Below are 18,852 nucleotides of genomic sequence, written 5' to 3' on the forward strand. Positions count from 1 at the left end.
AATGCTAAAGAAAACATCATTTTCTTATTATTTTCACTGAAGTGATTCAGTGAGAATCAGAGAGAGTCACCACTTCCTACTATTTCAACTTTGGCATATTTTTGCTTCTACTTCCTGAAAAGAGATTCCACTTTCCCCAAAGACTCATTTTCCTTCCCAAAGTGAGACAAGTAAGACAGTGACTATTCTGAATTATGAGCCTTCTATTAAGAACAAAAATGGTTTGGTGTTAGGAAAATAAAAAACTTAACAAACACAATTAGAAGAATATCATTAGTAAATGATATGAGTCCTAAAAGTCACTGCTCTGTCTTATCTGCAAAACATCATATATATACACACCGAGCAGTGCCCAGCATTTGTAACAGAGCACACATCACATGCTATCATACAGAGGCACTCAAGAGTTCCTTCCCTATCACAGACCCAATCTCCATGCCTATCAAGTGATGTTTTTCCAGCAATTACTTTTTGGTCATACAACAGAGGAATTTCAGGGCTATGAGATAAAAAGCTAAAATTAAACCTGACCCTACATATCAAAGCCAGCATTGTAATTTCAAAGTTTAAAAGACTCAAGCTATGGTATGATAGGGTTAACAATCAGCTGGTCTATGCAGAAACAGCACTGCATATGCTCTAACTTAATGCATTTTCATATGCCTCCATACTTGCTTGGAGCTAACAACAATCATCTGTTTCATTCTTTAAGATCCTTATTTCATCTTAAATTCAAATTCTAAAGTATGTTCACTTACTCACTTGACCATAATAAAAGCCTGTCCCTAACTCATTTAACACTTTTAAAGCAATCCCAAGGCCACGTAATTGCAAATGCAAAGTGTAACTGTGGGTTTACCTGCATTCAGCTGATTTGAATTAGTCAGCTTGTTACCGTGGGGTTCAAGTAACATCTTCCAAAACATGAACAGATACTCCCTTCTCAAAGAAGCCACTATTTCGGCTACAATAGTAAATTCTTTCAAAGCACCCTGGAGACTAACCTCTTTTTCATCTGCCAGCTGACAGCTACTTTCAATCTGTAATTCTAAAATATTAAATTAGTCACAGAGCTAGCAGCATCAAAGAAAGAGCACAGAGATGAGGGAAACACTGGAATCTAAACAAATTGCACAATAAAAGGATATTCATTATATAGAATATATTTAGGAACAACAAAGATCCGCTTGCTCCAAATTCCAGTTCTTGCCTGTCCTCTCACTCCCTTTCCCAAAATGAAGCAAAATTAAATTATCATCCTGCATATGCTTTAAAGATGTGGTGGGTTGACCCTAGTCAGCAGCTAAGCATCCACACAACCAGATCCAGTACAAAAAAACCTTTGAACACCCAAAGTATCCTATACCTTTATGCATTTCTGTATCAACAGAAGCTGACCACAACGTTTCTCCTCAAATTATTGTATCTCTGTGCATTGTATAGAGAAGTCCTGAACCAGTATCTCCATACGTCTTGCATAGCAATGACACTATTGACACCTTCGGGAGTAGGAGTCTCCCAGGAGTACATGACAGAGCAGCTCCCTCCTCCACCCTAGTGCTCCAGAAATAGACAAGTCATTGCTAGAAAGCATTTTTCAGAAAGCAGAGTATTCTAAACTGAATATGGAGAAGAGAACAAGGAGGGGAGTAGCAACTTATTCCTACTAAATTGAATTTCAGAAGCTTAGAAGACAAGCAAGGTTGAGAATTTTTAAAATAAAAATGAGAGCTGGTACTTCATTCAGCTGTATATGTGATCAGGATTAAAATCAAAGTTGCTTATTATGCTACATTGTTTACTCCTCAAACTATCTTTAAATAACAACCCTCAGGGATACATGTTCTCAACCTCTACAAAACAAATATAGAAAAAAAAAGAGACGTAGTTATGTAAATATATTGAATAAATGCGTCCCATTTCCTTTCCCCTTACCTTTTCCACACTTCAGTGTAGCAACACCTATCGAGACAACTATGTTTTCCAGCAGCTCCTCCCTGAAAGAAGGAAACTACGGTCCCTTCGATTTCGGTAGCTATCAAGAGACCGCCTTTTTTTTTTTCCTACCCTCCTCCTCCTCCTCGCCCCGCCGAGCAGCGGTGACAGCCGTGCTCCTCTGGGGCAGCTCCCCGGACCCCAGGGCCGAGGGAAGCGGGGGCAGAACGCCACCGAGGGGAGCCAGCACCACCACCTGCCTTTGCATCGGCCCACCCGAGAATGCCAAATACATTAACCCGGCGAGCAGCCCTCCCTCCCAAACTTTTGCAGTGAACGGCATCATATGCTCCCTCTCACTTCATCATGGAGAAAAAGATGAGGACAGAAAAGAAATGAAGGACACGAGTTAGCAGCACCTTCATTGTTAATCAATACAGAGAATATACGTTCTGATTGTGTTTTACACGCTCTTCTTAATTGACGTTAAAATTTAGATTTACTGCAGTGTTCAAGTTGCCTGGAAACTTCTGAAAAGCAGAGAATCCCTACTAAAAAGAAATAAAGCTCTTCCCCAACACAGCAACCTACAACGGAGGATTTCTGTTGGATCTTTAAAGGTCATATATATTTCACATGTTGAACTACTTCTCCAGAGGGTCGTCAAGTAACTACCGAGCTACAAGAAATCCATAGACTGAAAACCCAGATAACTCTGTGGTTACGTGTTGGCACATTCCCCACCCTACAATTCCGGCATTTCACCGAGGTCAGAGAAAAGCTGTCACATAAAACGACTTCATTTAGGACTGGAACAAACAGCCCCCCCAGCATAGCTACAGAAGTGGATCAAACACACAACTTACAAAAAAATAACGTTTATAAGAGAGCGTGGCTACCCTTCATCTCCTTCAAAAGCGTCCAATACCACCAGGAAGCGGGACAGGGAAGCCAGGCATGGAGCAGAAGTCGAAGTGAACTACTTTTTTCAGAAATAAGAGAAGGCCCCCTCCCCGCCCCCATCGTACGCGCTCCTGCCCTTATATCCCAGCTCATCCTCTTTTTTCCCCCCGCCACTGAGACTTCCCCACCGGCCCCACCAACTCTGTTCGCTCCCTGCTCAGCCGTGCTCTCCTCGGCGCGGGCCGCCCGTGCCCCTCCGCCCCCGCGCGACCCCCGGGCCCGCCCGCTCACCGTTCCTCAGCTCGTGCTTCACCGTGAGGAGCGGCAGCTCCGCTTCCCCCGAGGCTCCCTCCATGTCCTCACGGGCGGCTCCCCCGCCCCTGCCGCTCCCGCGAGCGCGGCGGCGGGGGGATGTCACCTGGCCCGAGACGGCTTCTATTTTCCAGGGGCGCTCCGGGGCACAGGAGCCATGCAGGCGCGCTGGGGTCTGCCGCTCTCCCCTCCGCCTTCTTGGAAGACGGGGTGGGAGGTGGGGCGGAGGTTGGGGCAGAAAACCCCAAACCTACACCGCCCAACAACAAACAGTTATTAAAATCTAGGGAGGCACACGCACGACAGCTTCCCTCCCCAGGCGCTCAGAACCAGCCCATGTCCTTGCGCCTCCCCTCCCCCGGGCTCCGGCCGCCCTCCCCGCCCGACAGCGGGGAGCGGAGCGGAGCGGAGCGCGGCCGGGATAGGCTGAGCGGCGCGGGGGGGAGGAGGTGGGAGCGCCGCGGGGAGCGGCTCCTACTCAGGCGCGCGCGCCCCCTCCCTCCCCAGGCCGGGCGCTCATTGGCCGCGCGCGCCCGCGAGCCCCGGCGGCCGTCGGGCAGAGAACGTTCCCCGCGCGCCGCCCCCGCCCTTCCGCCGAGAGCCGCGCGCCCCCATTGGCTCGGCGGCTGCGCCAACCGCCGGCTCCGCCCCCCGCCTTCCCCCCAGCCCCTCTACTCCCCGATCTTGTTTGTAAACATTCCCGCCCGCCTCTCCCGCTGACCCCCGACCCCCGCGGGAGGGCGGGCGCTGGGCTGCCGAGAGGTAAGGAACGGCGCTGATTGACCACTGGAGCTGGCAATCACCTGAGGGAGGGGCCATGGCGCCCTTCCTCGCCTTACGGCGGGTTCCACCGTACTCGAAGGGGGGAGCGGCCGTGGGCTGACCCACTCGCGGTGGCGGCCGGGGGGAGCCGGGCTTCAGCCTAGCGCGGGGATGCGGCAGCGGGATGGGAAGCGGGGTATCCCCGCGGGGGGATGCGGCGGGGCAGGGAGCAGCGAGGCATGGCCGGGGACGGAGAGATTCGCGCAGGGCCCCGGCCGCCCGCCCGTTGAGTCCCTGCCGTCCCGCACGGGAGGCGCGGGCGGTGCGTGCGGACTCGCGGCGGCGGCCGCGGCACACACATCGACAGGCCCGCCTGCAGCCCGCGGCCGTGCGCTCCGGTCACCGGGCTCAGGGGCCCACGGCGCGGGTGGCGCGGCCCCCGGTGCACGCAGGGGCCCCGCCTGGTGCCGCCTTCCCCTCGGCCGGGGCCTGCAGCGGGCGGAGAGCGTAGTGGCCTCTTGGGAGGTGGAAGAGGCCGCCTGTACTGAAGTGAAACCAGCCTTGGTGATCGCTGGAAGGGCGCACGGCCTGCAGGGTTATCGCAGCTCAGGAGGTGCCTGGCAAGGGCTTGCTGGTCGCAAGATAGGAGTGGGCGAGCTTGCTGGGGCCGTACATCCATGTGCCCGGTTCACCTTGCCTTGCCTGGGCCGCGTTCATCTGGTCCCTTCAGCTGCGAGGGAGACACTGTCCTCGCAGAGGCTTTGATAGCGTTATTGGGGGAGATACGGTTCAAAACACATCGGATCTGTTCATCTCAGTTAAGCCGCTCAGTCTGTTACGTTTTGGAGGCAAGCTGGTGTTTCTAAAGCTGTCCTCATTTCCTTGCAACAGATAACTCAAATGACTTTTCTCTCTATTTCTTATTTACAGTAATTTCTGACTGGTTGCTCTTGAATGCCACTGCTTCTATCCTTACACACAAGCTGCTAATTCACAATGCCATGTCTCAGCAGTAGTGTTCACACAGACTCTAATTAAGTTACATCAAAGATCAATGAAATAAAATGTCTTATGTTAATCCATTATTCACACTCCAGTATTAAATATTTGTGTGTTTGTACACATATAGGTAAAAAATGCATGTACATGTATCCGTTTCTGCAGTTTCCTGTGGAGCGATTGAGTTTTGCTATTTAAAGTTGGTGAGATTTTCTGCTTCGTAATTGTTCATATACCAGACCTCAGGTTTAGGGTGCCTATGCAGTTGTCATCCCAGAAATTAATAATACTACCTAAGGGTTTCACAGTATTTTTGGTAAAACTTTTGAAGGTGTTTCCCACCAAGCACTGCACCTGTTCTGTTGAGGTAGCTCAACCATACACCACAGGATGTATGGTACACGCATAACTCCTCCAAAAATGTCCATCCAGTTACTGCCTTTCCACCAGAATTATATCAAGACTATAAAAATAAAAAGTCTGAACATGGGAGATGTTTTCAAACTGGAAAATACTTGATTCCCTAACTTTTGTCACTTGTTTTTAGAAGCATTGCTATTGCAGAGAGAGTAAGTATTATATAAAAAGTATAGTATTAAACAATAAAAGGGAAAATGGAAATACTAAACTGATTAAATTATTTATTAATTATTATTAAATAATTAAGTTTTTGCATCTTTGTAACTAATGGCTCCTGATGGCTCTCTGGTGGGGACTGTGAGGTTTACTTACTCATTACAAGGCGTAATAACCACTTCTGATTATTCCATGTCCCAGATACTAGATTTTAAAGAGCCTGGTGCTATATTTCATCCAGTGCCTCTACTAGCCTACTCTTGGACTAACTGTCCCGGGCAGCCTCAGAGGAGAGAAGCTGAAATCTGACTCCTGAAAAGCTGAAATGTGAGGGGTGCTGGCATTGAGTCCAGTAGTTGTTAATAGTCTTGGTTTCAGATGTCCATAGCTTGACAGGCTGTATCTGCTTATTTGCCCCAGGCTGAAAATTTCTCTCAGCTAAAACAGCTTTAAAAAATGAGGCAATAACCCTAAAATACCAAACCAAGAATACTGATCCATGCTGACAATGCATATAATAAAACACAGTGATTATTGTGTATATTTCAATTTAAGATGTGCCTGGCCTTGCAAAGTACTACTGCATGAACTGAAAGTTCTTTATTATTACTGAAGGATCCCCTGATGTACTTGAAACATGGTTATTCCAATAAAAAAAAAAAGTTAAGATTTTTTTACATAACAGTTTCTCCAGTGTTAAAATGTTTTTGCAGTGGGATTCTTGCGTCATGTCCAGAAACAGCAAAGCAGCCCTGCTGAATGCTTGGAAAGAATTCCACCTTTTGACAGACAAAAGAGCTATACTTGCACTGAAATCCTAAACCTCCTGTCAGGAGTCCATGAGTGCAAGACTGTGCTCAAGTTTTCCTTTCACCTGAACTTTGGGAGCAGTGGAGGGTTAGACTTGGTTGTGTACCTGACATAAGAGTAGATCTAGAGCAGAATGGTCCAGGCATAGTGGGCTGGTGACATGCCTCCATCATACAGCAGTATCACATGGCTTTGTGGGTGGCTTTAAAGGACAGAGTTCTGCCACCCTTAAGGATAGATTGGAATTACAGATAAGTGGAAATATACAGGCTGCATCTATACCAGAAAATAAAACTGATTAGGACTCATTCTGTAGGTGTCAGGGAGGGCATGACATAGCATGGTGCAGCTAAATTCTTTCCCCTTCAAAAGAGTGGCCTTTTTTTCACTGCCTCCTGGATTTGTCGAGACAGCACACCATTACTGAGCTGTGCTAGCCTCCAGCTTGGATGTACAAAGACATTGCCTGGAAGAATACTGGCCAGGGACCCAACCATTCCTGGAAGCATGCCAGCAGTCAGAAGTATGGATAGTCAGGTGCCAGCACTGATTGGGCCTTTGTCCTGTTTAAGTCACTGCACTGTCACAGAGTCAGATGAGGGAGGAAATTTGGCTCAAGCCTGCAGCCAAAGCAGCATGAGAAAGTCCAGGAAGAGTGATGGGCTTAGACCCAGAGGGAGTACAGACTGGTCTGTAAGAGTTTTTTTGTTAGTTTGGAGAAGTAAAACCACCATTGTTATGTTAACTGTGCTTTTAGAAGTGCAGTTTAACTGACTGAAATTGTTACTTGCATTTAAATACATTTGTGTGTATGCTGCAACACTGAAAAAAACCTACTGTTTGTATGATGTGCATACAATAAATTACCCCTCTGGTATAAAAGGAAAAATATTTGATGTTTAAATGATTAAAAGCTATGGGGCAGTGCAGAGCTACTCATGATCCAAAGTGTCAATGGTTTTTGTTTTTTAAGCAGCATTTTCATATTCATGTGCACAACCCGACAGGTCAGTCAGCCAACAGTTCAGTGTTTGGGCTGAGCATGTGCTGCAAGTTTGGGAATTTGGAGTAACACCATTCTAAAGATAGATGTCCCTTCTCTACCCCACAACACAACTGTTCAAAAATATGTGTATTAACTTGTCATTCCTAATTGGGAAAAGAGGGAGGAAAAAAATGCTGTGGGAAATTCCCACATGGAAAGATATTATTGAGCTTCATTAAAGAAAAAGTGTCATAATATTTTATTTTTGGTTCTAAAAGAGGTGGTGTGCCAAGCTGGTTTGAGGGCTGAGGTGAAATTAAAATGCTCAGTGTACAGACATCTGAGAGGAAATGAGAGAGAAAAAGAAGAACACGCGTGCTAGAGCTGCGTATTTCCAGGGTGCCAGGGCCTCACCAGTTTTGAGGTATTTAATTTACTTTGTTTCTGAAGGGGAGCTACTTATGGAAATTGTAATTTCTATGGAGCTAAAGTTGAAGGTGTTTGGTGCTTTCTTATGGTCATTGAATTGTTACAGAAATAGGTGTTATTTTCAAAGGACAAATTTCGGAAGGCTAGATGATACAAAATGTTCCCCTTCATCACTCCATGGAGAACATTTGCACAGCAGAAGAAAAAAAGGATAAAATTTTGGAAACCACAAAATGAATTTAGGGAAGGAGTCACTGTGAAAGACAAACATGACATGAAACAGCTTTTGTGAGAAATTTTAGTTTAGTATTAATTCTAGTTTTTAGTTTGCATATCTTCTCTGTGATTTTTATCTTTTGTTTAATCTGAACCTTTAATTGAACACTCTGTGCTTGATAACTGTCAGAAAAGTAGACTGGGTAGGTATATTTGTTGTTAAAAGTATTTATGAAACTACTCTGGGCAACAGTTTTATCTCTCTAAAACCACTTAATGTTTTTACCATGAAAGGAGAAGTTATGCTAAGCATCCAAGTCTAATAATTCTCTTAACGGAAGTGGTACAACTCTGTCAGGAAGTGGATCATTTCTTGAAAGAGTGCATTTAAGCATTACTGCTTCAGGGGTCCTGTTTCAGTTAGTATTCATTTCTTCACTGAAAAGTGGTTGGTTTATTTTTTTCTTCAGTCATCGTACAGTTGCAACTACCATTAGGCAGCACTTTCAAAAGTTTAATTATGAAAAATCTACCTGGTTATAAAAGAGGGGGAAAAATTGTCATGTCTCTCAGTTTCTGATGAGGAAGAGGAGAATGAATGAATGCTGTCAACAGGGGACAGAAAGCAGCACTAGCCATTGACACAGAAATAGGGGTTTATTTCACTTTTTGAACTGCTAAAGCTTCTTAAGGTAGGCAAAAATAGAATTTCTGTTTAATAAAAATAATTGACTTTTGAATCCCAATCCTTACTCGCAATAGTTTGAATTTTTTTCAGATTTGTTGGAGGAAACACAGAGGACTGTTCTACATAATGTTGTCATTAAACCTCAATAATACTCCCTGTGTAAACTCAAAGTCCTTTTCAAAAGACCTGCATGTGAATTCTCACTATTTTGAAAATTTACTGTCAACTTTGGAGAAGGTGACCTTAGAAAGGAGAAGTTAATCAAGGTGATCTGAAAGCTAGTGAGGATGAAATTAAAACTTATAACTCATCGTGAAGACTGTGAGTACATTCTGACAGTTGCAGAACTGTTTTCCTACCCCAGACAAGGAAGCATAAATATGAGGAAAAAAGGGTTTAAATGGCAGAACTTAAAGCTGTGCATTGTAGTTTTTAAAGAGAGCCTGCAGAAAAAGAGTGAAAAGAAGTGCCACATAAAATGAAGGGGGAAGGACAGTTTTTGAAAACCATAAATGAAAAATAATGAATTAATTTCCACAAGTTTTCTTCTAATGATGTATTTAAAGGTATTGCATCTGTTAAATTACCAATGAGCAAAAAGAGATTTAATGAAGTGAACAATTATTATAGAGGTTCCTTTCCCTTTGTATTGAGAAAAGCTGTCTGATTATTGATTTTGAGCCTATTCTTTGAAACTTAAAAAAATAAGATGGCTCCATGAATTGAAATAATGGAAAAGAAAATCTGTAAACAAATGGATAAATTAAGATAATATGTTTCAAACTCAGCTGGTGTATCTCCTGGATTTTGAAAGGAGCTTGGAGCTCCTCAGAAACAATATGAAAACTCCCATTAGTTTCAAGTACTATATTAGGTGACTAGAAGGCACCTCTTAACATAGAGTATTATAATATTTTATAATACAATAAGATTTAATATAATCAGCATTACATTACAACTAAAAACACCTTTAAAAGGACCAGGAAAATATTTTGATGAAAGATTTGAAAGATTACTCTTAGTTTTAAAGAAGAAAAAGAAACTAAAATGTGTTGGAAAACCAGTAGATAAATGTTTCTGTTAACATGGCCTAGATATAAAATACTATTGTGAAAAATCAAGTAGCAAAAACTATGAGAGTGAATTACAAATTTTCAATACATCCAAAAGATGGGGATTTCTAACTTCACCTGCATAATTGACACTGGTACTGGTACTGTAAACTGTGTGACTTGGGACTAGAGCTAACAGGTAACTGGTATTGAAGCAGTTCTATAATTTCATTACTGTTTTTCTTAATTTTTTCATCCCATACTGATTTATTTAGATACAGGATGCAAAGTAGGGTATCTCTAGCTCAGCATTGCTGTCTCAAATGCTGGCCAGGAGCAGCTGCATAGTGTCATGAGAGTCTGTGGTTTAACAATGCAGTTCCTAAATAAAGATGTCCATTTGCTTGCTTTGACTTTGCCATTTGCTAATTTCATCTGATGACCCATAATGATTTAGTTACAAAAGAGTGTGAAGAATTGTTACCTTTTATTTCTTCCATGATTTTGTTGCATCTGTTCCTATTGCCTGTTTCATAGGCAAGCCCGGAATATGAAGCAGTAACTTCACCACCTAAAAATATCCAGTAAAATATTTACTGTAGATAATCTGCTCTAGAGGTTATGCACCAGGCACTTGGAGTTCTTTGAGCTTTCAGTAATCCATGCACAGCCTCATTTCTTTCATTTTTCTTAAGTAGAGGACTACTAGGTGAAACCTAGGTTATTTAAATGTTAGAACACTCCGTTTTATTAATCTTTTTTCTTTTTTAATGTAAAATGTTTGCTGTGACAGTCTTTGAAGAGGATGTCAAACTCCAGTTGGTCAGAAGGCATTTTACACTCCTTTTGTAAATTCCTTGGGATTTGCATTTTCTCTGAAGTGTTAAAGACTTCTATGCAAATAAGTGCCCCATTAAGCAATTTTTCTTTGGCTGTCATTTATTAGGCCTGGCTAAGAGTGAGGTATGGCATCCTCTTCTTACAACATGTCATATTCAAGCTTACTTTTCTGTTGTGACTGCTTCTTAATGTATTGATGGGAAGCATGACAGCAATGCAGATTATTGACATTGTAAATAACTCCATTAACTCTGAGGTATTTCAACCCTCTCACCCCCGAGCATTTTTGAGCTTTAATAAAGATTTATACTAGTAACACATCTCTCTCCATTTTTAAAAGAACGCATTCTATTCAACCAGATTTTATTCCAGACCTAACACTGATTACAGAAACTGTTGTCAATTATTTGCTTCCCATTCAACTCAGTGTTCCCTTCCTGCAGCTCTAGTGAGATGCATCTTCAAACTGGAAGTCAGATGGGGCAAATGCCACAGATTCTTAGAATTACTTGCAATATGCAGAGAAGTTAGTATATAAATTTGATTAAATCACTTCTTCTCTCAGTCACTGTCTTGCTTTAACCCCAGCCAAGCCCAACCACCTGCTTGCTCACTGTTCCACCAGCACGTTCGGGGAGAGAATTGGAAAGGTAAAAGCTGGAAAACTCATAGGTTGAGATAAAGACAGTGTAATAGAGAAAGCAGAAGCCACAAATATGAGCAAAGCAAAAGAAGGATGCCTCCTATGGGCAAGCAGGTGTTCAGCCATCTCCACCAGAGCAGACCCCCATCACAAGTAATGGTGCCTTAGGAAGATGAAATCTGTCATGCCAAATGTGTCCTGCCTTCCTCCTTCTTTCACCCACTTTATATACTGAACATGATGCCATAAGGTCTGGAATATCCCTTTGGTCAGTTTGGGTCATTTGTCCCTGGCTGTGTCTGCCCCCAGCCTCCCATGCACTTCTAATTTCCTTTGCAGCGTGGCAGTAGGAAGAGTGAAAAAGGCCTTTGCTTTATGCAAGCCCTACTCAGCAATAACAAAACCATCTCTATTGCTATCACTGTGTTCAGTCAAATCCAGAACACAGCCCCATACCAGCCACTGTGAAGAAAATTGACTCTACCCCAGCCAAAACCAGTTGTAAGGCCCCAAACAACTCACTTGGTGAGACTTTTAACAGGGCTTACAGTTGTTCATGCACTTTGAATTAGATTCATGGGAGAAATATTGACAAGATATTCTCAAGAGATCAACAAAGAAAACTTTACTGTCAACTCTAGAAAATCAAATAACTTTGACAAAAAGTTTGTAGCAGCATTCAGTCAACATAAACCACTTGTTAAAGTATTAGTTTCACCCATTCAATTTAGCAAACTCAAAGCCCATTCCATTTTAAGTTACTCAGAATTCTAACAAGAAGGAATCAGAAGAAAGAGAGAAAAAATACTGAAAATAACAAATATAGCTACCAACTCCTGAGTTCCAGCAGCATTCAAGTAATAGAAATTCCAAGAGGAGGAAGGTCAAGAAATTCTTGTCTCGTGTTTGGCCTTAAATACCCCTTGGCCTTGCTGGGCCCTTTCCCCAGGTGGGACTTTGGTCATTTGGCCACTCAGGAGCTGGGCTGGGAGCTCCAGGGGCAGGTGTGGAGCATTGCCTCTGATGTGTTGGGGATTGGTGGCTGCTGCAGGGCTGGGATAAAGGCCCAGGGGGTGCATAGAGCAGGGTGCTACCTCAGCAGGGAAACGCCTGTTCTGCCTCTTCCACACACACGAAAGGTTTTGAGCCAGCATTGCATCCAGTCTCTCACACCAGCACAGAAACATGTTTCTATAATGTGGTGTTGCCTTATATCTTGGCCTAATGTCTTCCCACCCAAGAATTTGGTTTTGGCAGTAGTGAGTTGTGAGATGCTTGCCATTATGTTCCTGCTTCTTTAGATAACAAGTTGATTAAACTGTTCCACTGTGTGACAGTATTTTTCTTTAGAAAACTGTGATTAGTGGAAGTACTGGTTTAGTTTATGCATAAGATAAAATAATTACTTTTGGATAACAAGTACCAAAACAACAGAACTATGAATCATTTGAGTTTGGACAGGAACCCACTGCAGTCTCTGAACTATCCTTTGATGGATATTTAAGGAGGAGATGGAGAGGATTTCTGAGGAAATCATCAGAGCCTCAGTGCTTTGACAAACAGCAAGTGTTAATCCCTTATGTAATCTTGTGTCTCAAGGCAGACCATACCCGTGTTTTCTTTAGCCTTTTATGTACCCTTTCGGAGTTCAGATATGCCATGTAAAAGTAATCATGCCTCCTCTAAGACAGCAGTTGCCTGATCTTTCCAGCGCCTCTCTTTGTCTGCAGAGGTAAATGCCTTCACACCACCCACACACCCCAGGAGAGCAGCCTTCCCCCCACTCCCTGCCTCTGCGACATCCATTTGCCTTTAATTACAGACTTAAGGATGTTGTTGTCACAGCTGAAGGTGACGTTAAGTGTCTCTCACATCATCACTTGTCTCTTCCTATTGTTGCTTTTACCCCTCTATGTTGAAGCTTCACAGTGCGTCCTCTTAGAGAGTTGAAGCTTTGGGCTACAATTTAATCTGTTTTGGCCTTATGGATTTGGTTGTTCTGTTTGGTTTTGTAAACTTTATTCCTGTTGGAATTCTAAAATGTGACTAATATAGAAGTCATTTACTCTTATTAAACCACAGCCTTTTCTAGAATAACCATAAAACCAAAACATTTAAAGAAAGTCTGCCTATCCATTTTAATAATCATACCATCCCTTGTTTGTAGAATAATCATCACTAATCCTCATCTATTTATTGTGGAGAAACTTGTCCCATGTCTTTCCTGATTATTTGCTTGTCTTACATCTACCTATTAACTCAACATATTAATGCAATAAAATATTCCAGCCATCAAATTACCCCCAATATTCATAAGTTGTTTCAAAGAAGCCATGAATGTATTCTGATTTATTACAAAAAGATCTAATGAATTGATTCTAAATGTTATTTTATAGATGGTATCGAGGCTATTTTCAGCAAAAGTTTCAATCTCTAATTGAAAATATACAGCTTTACCAACAGGACAAGTGTTCAGTGCAGGTGAGAGATTACATCACCATGCAATAATACTGAAGAGCCCTTACTATAGCTGGGGAAGATACAGACTTCATGCTCAGCAAGATGCAGACTCACAATTAACAGCTCCCCCCCCAAAATTTCTTTTTAATGTGCTATGATTAAAGCCTTTAGGAGACAACTGTAAACTGGTAAAATGACTTTTTCTCTGAAGCTGATAAATACTATAAAGGTCAAAAATTGGTTGTCCATCAGAAGTATGTGTCTATCAGATACAAAATCAGCAATCTATAAGTGTAATATCTTCTCTATTCCTGTTTATTTTTAAGAAAAGCATTTGAGATGGTTGACTTCTGCAGAGCTCCAGATCACAAGGTCACTGAAGTTAGATGCATTTCTGTTAATATTCTTAGCTATTTTTCATTTACATCGTTTATATCCTAAAAAATGCCCACTTAATGCACTTTATTTCACATATTTTAATTTGTACACTTAGTAACTGTGGAAAAGTCACATACTGATCATTCTATTCTTTGAATTATAGGTTACGCATTTTGGACTTTTATTCTGTTAAATTATTCAGTCTTGAAATAAGTTTTTAATTTGGAACCGTTTGCTTTATGTAATCAACCATGGAATGAATATATATACTTATATATAATGCATCTATAGTTTTTATAAACATATATATATACTTTTTTTTTTGCCTAGATTTTGAAACCAAGTAGAGATCACAATATTTTCCTCCTTCAAAAGGAGTGGAAAATACTGTGTAATATATCCAAACTGAAGCTGGATCTACTCAGAATGCTTGCTTTTTAAACTTTCCACTGAATGGGGGAGGGGTGGGGAGAGAACCATGTTTGTTGTTTGATGCAAAGGACACTGATTTGTTTATTTTTATATATGGTTTCAAATTCTTTTATGTGCCTTCTGGTAAACTTCTGGTATCTCTGATGTCTAGCAAGAAAGTCTCACTTCATTCCAGTCTTATAATTGAATGCGTCAGTGAGCTTGCATTACATCTGACAATTTTCCCATGGACACAATGATTGTATCTCTCATACATCTGCAGTTTGAAGTGCTTAATAGATTCAAAATCAGCCTTGTATAGCAAGCTTTCTATGTCAAACTCAGCTAATTTATAAAGACAAGTATTATGAGAATAGGAAAGAAATTTCCATTAGGGAAATCTGTCAGTAGAGGATGGAGTTTGAAAGTCATTAGGTACCATCATCTCTTCAAATGTTTTAGTTGTAGTAACTATTTTTTTTAATACCAGTCTCCTTAGTGCTCCATCAGTGTGACTGGAAATCACAGCAGTTTCTAGTAACTGATGCCTGTTCATCTTCCTTTTGACTGATTAAAATCTTCTCATTTCAATCTGTAATGAGAAACGCCTTGGTCCTGTATTCAAATCAGGAATAAAATTCAAATCAGTTCTTCTATCTTTGCATATTATTAAAAATACTTCCTGGTAGTTAGGATACAGCAATATATGACAAAATACACCTTGCTCTATATGATTTTGGTTTGGTTATATTTCCAAGTAGCTGAACAGCTATCCATTCTGTAGGTTTATTTTTTTCTCTCCAGAAATGATGTTCCTATATATACTCCATCTTCAAAATTCCAGGTGGTCCCAAAAATGTGTCTTTATACTAACTATATTAAAAGAGAAGCTACCTAAATAGGTCTAGGTTTGAACTAAACTCATTGCTCCCTTCCCCCACGATCAAAATCACACACATTTGACTAATCTTTTGGAGACAAACCCCACAGCTTTTTAGAGTTGCTTTTCAAATGTGAATGCTTTATTTTAATTGTACATTTAGACTTGGAGCACATTAATGCAAGCTGCTGAGTGCTATTAATTTGTCTTGTCTTTTGCCTCTGCATATACCGTGTAGTCTGACCCTTCTTTGAGAGGAGATACTGCTGAAAATTGCTGGAAGATTCGTGCAAGATGCTTGTCTCAAGAGGAAATATATTTATGGAATAAGGATCAAAGGAATGTCTGTGTTTGTAGATTGCATTCTAATACAAAGACAGTTTTGTTACTTTTAAATATATTGGCTTTGAAAATGGAATCCTAATGAAACAGTCCATGCGTAATTCTTAGCAGTTGCATCTAGTTTTCCAAGTAAAGTAATTTAGAAGGTAGCTGGTGAAATCCATATGAAATGCTGCAAGCTGCAGTTGTATGGGTAAAGTCCACTTGGATATCAGATCTTACATTAACTTCTATAAACAAAAAAATGTCCCTTAGCTCCAAAGTTTCTGAACCAGAGGTCATGAAACACTGGAAGGATAAACCATTTAGGTTTTGTGAATGTTTTCTCTGCTTTTGAGCTCTTCTTTAGGCTGTGCATTACTGATCCCTATCAAAGTCAGGATACTGGGCTAGATGTAGCTGTAATTCTATCTTCTGAAGAATATTGTTTTAATAATATTTTGAATTATTTGGACTTTATGTATATATTAACTGTACCATGAAACTATTCAGTCTCTATGATGTAATGTCAATGGAAAATCCATTTCAGAGGAGGGGGAAAATTCAGCCAGATCAAAAACTAATGCTCAAACAAGCCAAGGGTCTTTTCTCATTTGAAAATAAAATAAACCAAAACTTAGCACACTCCCCATACTTAGGATTTATAATAAGATATGTAAAAAAAAGTCCAAGAACAAAAAAGGACTCCTTAAAAGAGCCTCCTAAATAGGAATATCAGAAAATGGTTTGGGTTGGAAGGGACCTGGAAAGTCATATAGTTCCAATCTCTCTTCCATGGGGAGGGAAGGGACGCCTTCCACTAGATCAAGGGGCTTTCTCCCCTTTCAAACTGGCCTTGAGCACTTCCAGAGATGGGCTGCCTGGGTCACTGCTTCACCACCCTCTCAGGAAAGTATTTCTTTTCAATATCTAACCCAACCCTACCCTCTTTCAGTTTAAAGATACAACCCTTTGTCCTATCAAATTCCAAATTGGGATATGGAATTTTGAGGTATGTTATTACAATTTCCTATCTGGCATGTATAGAGAAACCAGGAAAAAGGATCAATGGTTGCTAATGGTTGCAGACAAAAACAGAGCTAAACCTTATTTCTGAACTGTATGGTTCATCAGTACTAGTTATAACCAGGTTCTTATATCAAGGTTGTTAGCTTGTTTCATATACGTGTTTATAAAAAGCGAGTGTATTGCTTATATATTTTTCTGTCTTTATGCTTACTTTTCTGTCATGTCTTTCTCTATGTAGCTCTGCATATAGGATATGGCTTGTATGCAAACATGTATGCAGCTGAAGTACAATACAGCAAATGTTTAAGCACTTCATCTGTCCATGAGCTCAGTGGGACTAATTATCTGCTTATCTCTTTTACTTATATTCATTGAAGTACTAGAGGTTTGAGTCCTTAAACTGTAAGCTCTGTGGTAAGATTTTAGGCATATTTACAGCTACTATATCTGGGAACAAAACTCTAAAAAAAATAATTATAGTAAAAGCTTAAACTTTTGTGCTGCTTCTATACAAAATATAGGCTCAATTTCTGAATTAGAGTACACTAAATATATATATATATATATATATACACACCATATAGCACACCAATTATAGCTTATTTATATCTTTAAAATATAAAATGAGGTGATAGAAGTGTAAAACATTTTCAGCCCTTTCATATTCTTTGGTAATGAAAATCAAAATTATGACATCAGCATCCCTTTCAAGCCAACTAACTGATGCTGCAGCATTATGAGTCATGTCTTTTAACACCAAACTGCTTTTAAAAAAAAAAATAATGGTGAGAAAAGGTTTGAGGGTGATACATGTACAGATCTTATTCTATTCATGGACCATAGGGAAAAGCAGCAAAAGTTCAGGATTAAGTCTATGAGCTAGAAATGTAGCTTCATTTTTCAACATCGAGCTCTTTGCTGATACTGCTCATGAACACAGTGGTTTGAGATGTTCAGTCTGCCTGCTGTAACTGCACTGGACACAGTGGTGTATCGTACATAATTGCGTAAGGCACTGAATAGCGACAGAGTGAGAGCGTTTAGTCAACCGATACCTGATCTAATCTGTCAGCAGGAACTTAGATGTGAAATTCTTCACGTGGCCTGTGCTGGGACCAACAGCAGAGCAGAGCTCCTGAGCTGCTCCCCTGTTGCATTTGTCGCTGTAGCTGTCACACTCCCTTGCACTTTCTGCACAGCCATGGATGGTGCTGCTGCCACCAGTGGTGATGCCCCAAGGGTGCCATGACAGAGTGACTGCATCAGGAACACCCACATGCTGTGCAATCAGGCTGCCCAGGAGTTCAATAAGGGCCTGTATCCTTTCAGGCCCTTAAAAGTAAGGTAATTGGGAATTTTCTTTTCAGAACAATGCTTCACTTGAAGCCCACCTTTCTCCTATGCAGTAGGCACTATGGCAGCCTCTAGCTATGGCATAACATTCTCTGCTTTGTCAAGGGTTACTGTGGTGGATGAGGACAGTTGCCCAGTGTCATTACATCATATACTGTTCTTGAATGACTGTTTTGAGTTCAGAAATGGTGAGGGGAACTGTTGACACTCTGCAGCACCAACACACCACTTGCAGGAGGTCTCTTCTCATGGTCATCATGGTTGCCACTTGCCTATAAAATTAATTCATTCCTGGTTCCTGTGGATGACTGGACAATCAGGTCAGTGTAGCTTGGTTGAGCTGCCGCATCATCCAGGTCTTCCATCAGTCACATTACCGTACAGCTGAGATCCTAAAAGGTTCACATGCTGTAGAGTTTCATACTTTCTCTGTATAAGCAGGGGAAGAAGAGTTAGGAATGATGTCGAGACCTTCATTCAAGCCCACCACAAGGACCTTTGACTGTTCAGGATTATAACTCATTCATTCTACACATTCTTGTTCACAAGTTTGGGGATGGTGGCAATTATCATTGATTATTTATGGATTCTGTGATGCAGTCTACCAAATAAGTATGTAACATCTGTGGTTTTCAGAGCTTGGGCATCTTCACTAGTGACAAAGCAGCACTCTCTTCTCCAAAAGGACTGTGGTATTGTCAGCCTTAGAGTATATGTCTAATTACTGATAGCACTGCTTGTTGCTATTCCTTCTCATCGTCCTGCTGTACTAAGTGTTGGTCAAACACTCCCTGAGCTCTTGCAGATCGAGGACAAATGTGTCTGCAGGTGCCTGGCTGCACCAAACAGACCACTGAGGGCAGTTTCCAG

General features: G+C 41.4%; 2 protein-coding genes across 13 annotated transcripts in view; one reads left to right on the forward strand and one right to left on the reverse strand.

Annotated features, from left to right (window-relative positions):
• RPS6KA5 (ribosomal protein S6 kinase A5) overlaps positions 1–3,711 on the reverse strand; it is a 67,530-nt gene extending 63,819 nt beyond the window's left edge. Inside the window, exon 1 of one of the 2 annotated variants that reach the window (XM_054634739.2) lies at positions 3,130–3,711. In XM_054634739.2, coding sequence (XP_054490714.1) covers positions 3,130–3,193 — 64 coding nt within the window. In that variant the 5' untranslated portion in view covers positions 3,194–3,711. Of the gene's footprint in view, positions 1–1,935; positions 1,956–3,129 lie in introns of those variants that run through there. The other variant, XM_077180615.1, reaches the window with a different exon arrangement.
• A 79-nt stretch (positions 3,712–3,790) lies between these two features.
• Positions 3,791–18,852, forward strand: part of DGLUCY (D-glutamate cyclase) — a 48,644-nt gene continuing 33,582 nt past the window's right edge. For 3 of the 11 annotated variants that reach the window (XM_077180616.1, XM_054634181.2, XM_054634186.2), the window contains exon 1: positions 3,791–3,912. The gene's annotated coding sequence lies outside the window, so the exon portion shown is untranslated. Of the gene's footprint in view, positions 3,913–17,844; positions 17,974–18,852 lie in introns of those variants that run through there. The other 8 variants (XM_054634184.2, XM_077180623.1, XM_077180620.1 and 5 more) reach the window with 6 other exon arrangements.

This window comes from Agelaius phoeniceus, chromosome 6 (assembly GCF_051311805.1).
Source record: "Agelaius phoeniceus isolate bAgePho1 chromosome 6, bAgePho1.hap1, whole genome shotgun sequence".
NCBI classification, from domain to species: Eukaryota; Metazoa; Chordata; class Aves; order Passeriformes; family Icteridae; genus Agelaius; species Agelaius phoeniceus.